This window comes from Ruditapes philippinarum, unplaced genomic scaffold (genome assembly GCF_026571515.1).
Source record: "Ruditapes philippinarum isolate M1 unplaced genomic scaffold, ASM2657151v2 ctg2281_1_1_1_1, whole genome shotgun sequence".
Lineage (NCBI taxonomy): Eukaryota > Metazoa > Mollusca > Bivalvia > Venerida > Veneridae > Ruditapes > Ruditapes philippinarum.
This window is the reverse complement of record NW_026863416.1, coordinates 321526-325740: the sequence shown is the minus strand read 5'-3', so window position 1 is coordinate 325740 and position 4215 is coordinate 321526. Positions and strand designations below refer to the sequence as shown.

The 4215-nt window shown below is 32.5% G+C and overlaps 1 protein-coding gene across 1 annotated transcript; it reads left to right on the top strand.

The window, feature by feature from the left end:
• The first annotated feature begins 227 nt into the window (after positions 1-227).
• Positions 228-3849, top strand: LOC132722076 (uncharacterized). Its single transcript, XM_060706507.1, has 4 exons — positions 228-665; positions 1376-1568; positions 1756-1884; positions 2519-3849. The coding sequence occupies exons 1-4, from the start codon at positions 450-452 to the stop codon at positions 3343-3345; spliced, it is 1365 nt and encodes a 454-aa protein (XP_060562490.1). The 5' UTR covers positions 228-449; the 3' UTR covers positions 3346-3849.
• Positions 3850-4215: the final 366 nt, after the last annotated feature.

Here is a 4215-nt window from a genome sequence, read left to right as displayed (position 1 = left end):
TGGAAGTGCCCGTTCCCATGGAGAGTGAGAGTGGAGAGAAAGCTGTACTGGCTTTAGCAAAAGCAGGTACACCAGTTGAAATTCTTGAAGGTGATGGCGACAACACTTTATTAGCCAGACTTAAAAGCAAGCACAATATCAGTTTGAAAAAGAGATATGATAAAAACCATGTGATAAAAAATTAAGGCAAAAGCTTTTATGGTTTACAAAATGAGAAGGAAATCAAAATCAGTAAGATAACTATAAGCCATTTACAAAAGTGTGTGTCATATGCCCTTTCTAAGAACTGTGGGGACTTGAATGGATTACAAGAAAACCTTAAGGCAATTATTCCCCATAACTTTGGGGATCACCAGTTGTGTCAGCCAAGGTTTTGTGGTTATCTTAGGAATAAAGATGTATCCTATATCCACCGTTCTTTACCATACAAATCAAGTTTGACTGGTGAGATGTTAAAGCAACGGTTAGACGACATTATGAAACCTTTTATTGCCAAAGCCAGCCAACTAGTGAACCTAGGGTCAAGCCAGCAATGTGAACATGCCAACCGAGAAGTGTCCTTAAAGGCTCCAAAGAACATTTACTATGGAGGGAGTGAGGCATTAGATGTTCGAGTTCAAGCAACTGCAGCATTTATAAACGAAGGAAGAAACTACATAGTAGAGGTATAAACAGTTGGAAAGTTGTTCAAATGTTTGTTATGCTTTATAATGAGTTTGTTTTACAATTTTCAATAAATCTTACCTTGGCAAATGTTCAATAGAATTATATCCATTTTTGAAATATGCAATTATTTTATAAACAGTCATCATTTTACTTCAGTTTACTTTGATTGCCAAGCTAAGAATTTATCCAACTTGTTAAAGTTTCTTTATCAAAGAGGTTATAGACTACAGTAACCGAGGAACAGTTTTGTGAACTGTTTTGTAATGTTTTGATTTATGGTCCAAGTGCTGTAATCTATAAGTTATATGTATTTCAACTCTTTTACAGTTTCATTGTTCTTTTGATTTTTAGTTACAATGTTTTGCAGTTTGGTTTCAATGTTTGATTTTCTACACCAGCTACAAGTAAGTACATAAATAGCAATCTTTAAGATGAAGTAAAGTTTTTTTGTTTTTTATTTTATCTTACAATTTCAATATTCACATTTTGCAATTTAGCATATTTACATTTTGCATTTATACCATCAACAAAATTTGTCTTTAAATTAATTCTATGACAATTGACTATCTATGTGTACACTTTAATCTTTCATAATATTTATATATCTTATTTTTGTCTTTTTAACAATTTACTTCATGATTTATGTTGCTGTTTGTTTTGTAAATAAGTTTAGCAATGAAAATGCATATGTTTTTAAAATTCTTCGCAGGTAAACAAACAAGCTGATTTGTCACCTGGTCACTACACACAAAAGTATGCACAGCATTGTGCCATCAAACGCCAGAAATGTCAGGAAACCTTTGCTAAGCCATCAACAAAGGGAAGGCGCCTGTTTTTGAAAAAAGAGCGTGCTGTCAACCAGTCAGCTACAGAGTCACTCGAAGGGGCAACATATCAGTCAGGTTAGTTTCCAGTCATCTTGATATACCTGTGTTTTCAGTAAAACAAATTGTAATGACTGTATAAATCCATGTGTTTGTTTCAACGTGGCTCTCATTATTTTTTTATTGTGACATGATATGTTTATAAACAACTGCTCTTTGTTATAATTCCATTTCTTTTCATTTTTTTTGGTTTACATTTGTACAGAAGTTGGCCACACAGCTGACATAGACATAGACAAAGTCCCCGATCCTATACCACGTGGAGTGTTCAAGCCAGTTTGTTCAAGTGGCGAACCCTCTTATATCACTGTGGATCTTGAAACAACAGACCTTAGTAAGTACTTTTCATGTAGACATTACTTACCTTTTGTATTACTCCTCTGCATGTTTATAGATGTAAAATGATGATCCAATACAACATTTATAAATCAAAAAGTGCTTTATGATGGTATAATTATTATATAGAGGCTATTTGGGTTTTTTAGCATGCAAGATTAAGATATTGTCACTGAGTGAAACCCAGATACATTTATTTTATATAAAATATTATAGCTGGTATTCACCAGAGTTAAATATATTTCAATATTGCGTACAAAACAAAATCTATTTTTTTCAAATTAGTCAATTCTTGCTGATTTTGCCGCGTAAAGTCACATCATAATGTCAAAGTATAAATGTTGAAACATAGCTCTGTAAAATTTAAATTCTGTATGCAGATATTTACTTGCTTCTAAGAAACAAATTTTACATTGAGCGGAATTTATTCCACTTAGATATATGAATATTCTTTTCACCGTCATTCGAATATAGTCTGTCTACAGTGAAAAATATATTTTATGATTTCACTGTGAAAATTATCTAATATAATTTCATTTTCCACTGCAAAGCATGTTATAAATCACTATAATACTATTGTCTTGTATAACTTTTATTCAGTTATTTACTCCAGTACCATTTTTATTTTCCAGTTCGAGGAGATGTTTACCCCCATATTACACAGATAGCAGCCAAACATGTTGGAACCGAGAACAGCTTCAACTGCTATGTGCTACCAAAACTACCTATGAGCGCATCAGCAGAGCGAGTGACTAAAATTATTGTAACAAATAGTATAGATATGTGCGTAGATGGTGTTCCTGTGGAAACAAAAACTATACAAACAGCTCTCAGAGATTTTCTTATCTGGCTGAATCAGTTTCGCTATGTTTTTCTGATTGCTCATAATGGAAAACGCTTTGACTTCCCAATCGTCGTAAATGCCTGTCAAGCTAGTGGAATGTTTAATAAGTTTAGTTCATGTGTGTTGGGATTGGTAGACAGTCTTCACGTGTTTAAATCTATCTCTCCTAAACGTGAGTCTTACAAGCAGGAGGACCTAGCCCGTTCATTGCTCTCCAAGGTGTATAACGCTCATAACGCACTGTGTGATGTTGATTGTTTGTCCGAGCTGGTCATTTATGCTTTGAAACAGGATGATAAGTGTATTACAGTCAAGAGTTTCTCTCCTAGTGATGTGAAATACAATATGGATTCAAACAAAGAGAAACATAAAAACTTGCCATCCTTGTCTATTTTGATTGCAAGTGGCGTCATGAAATCTTCAACTGCAGATAATGTTGCAAGTTCGGGGTTAAACTTTAAACATTTACAAACAATTTTTCAACGTAAGGGAGAGGATGGACTGTATAATGTGTTTACTATGAAAAATAGTGAAGGGTTGCCAAGAGTGACCAATTCTAAGAGAGTTTTGGAATCCGTTATTCCAAAGTTAGTGTCATACTTCGATGGCAAATAATAAGTCATGTATGATAATTCTGGATAATTTTTATCCTAACTCTTCTTATGTAATAACTGAAAACTAAGTTTTCTTCATTTATTTGTAAAACATTATTCATTTGATTTATTTGTATAGCAAGAATCAAATGCAAATTGTATGTTTAAGACATTTTAAGCATTTTTCATGAAAATATGGCTATCAAAATTCAAGGGGGTCATCTTGTTTGTGTTCTTGTCTAAAAGAAACTAGACGGTAAAAGTTTCTAATTTTAACATATGTTATTGCTCACACATTCAGAACAATTTTGGTGCCAAATTTGCATAGTTACAGGCACTTTCATGTAAAAATTTTGAACTTTGAAAAAATAAGGGGAAAATAACAAAATTCTGAAATGCGACTTTTTGAACCAAATCTGTTTCACATTTTTGGTAATATTTTCTTAAACCTTTTTATTATTCATGAATTGTTGTTTTTGGGTACAGTACATATACAGATGAATAAAAAAACATGCTGAAACATATTGTGTTGTTCTTTTTTTAGGAAAAAAACAAATATTTAGCAAAATATGACAATGGCAATTTTGCCGCCAAATTATTGAAACGGGGTATTTTCAAAAACACTTGTAGCTATAAAACAACACGGTAAATTCTTTTAATATTTTATATTTTGATGTACATAATGATACAAAACAATAATATAATGTGCAATTTTAGGTTCATGTTATTGCCCATTACCCAGGTCTTACCTTAAAGGGTTAATGCTTAGGACTGTATCGGTTAGTCGAAGTTCATGACCTCCTGTGTATTATTTTACAAGTGTCTGCAGTTTGTATTAATTTCAACAAGGCATATAAGATATAAAGTTTCAGGGTTCTCACTTATTTTTTCT

Coding starts and splice junctions, on each gene's coding strand:
- LOC132722076 (XM_060706507.1), top strand. CDS start 450: ATGTTAAAGCAACGGTTAGACGACATTATGAAACCTTTTATTGCCAAA. Junction 666..1,375: donor GAAGAAACTACATAGTAGAG/GTATAAACAGTT, acceptor AATTCTTCGCAG/GTAAACAAACAAGCTGATTT. Junction 1,885..2,518: donor TCTTGAAACAACAGACCTTA/GTAAGTACTTTT, acceptor TTTATTTTCCAG/TTCGAGGAGATGTTTACCCC.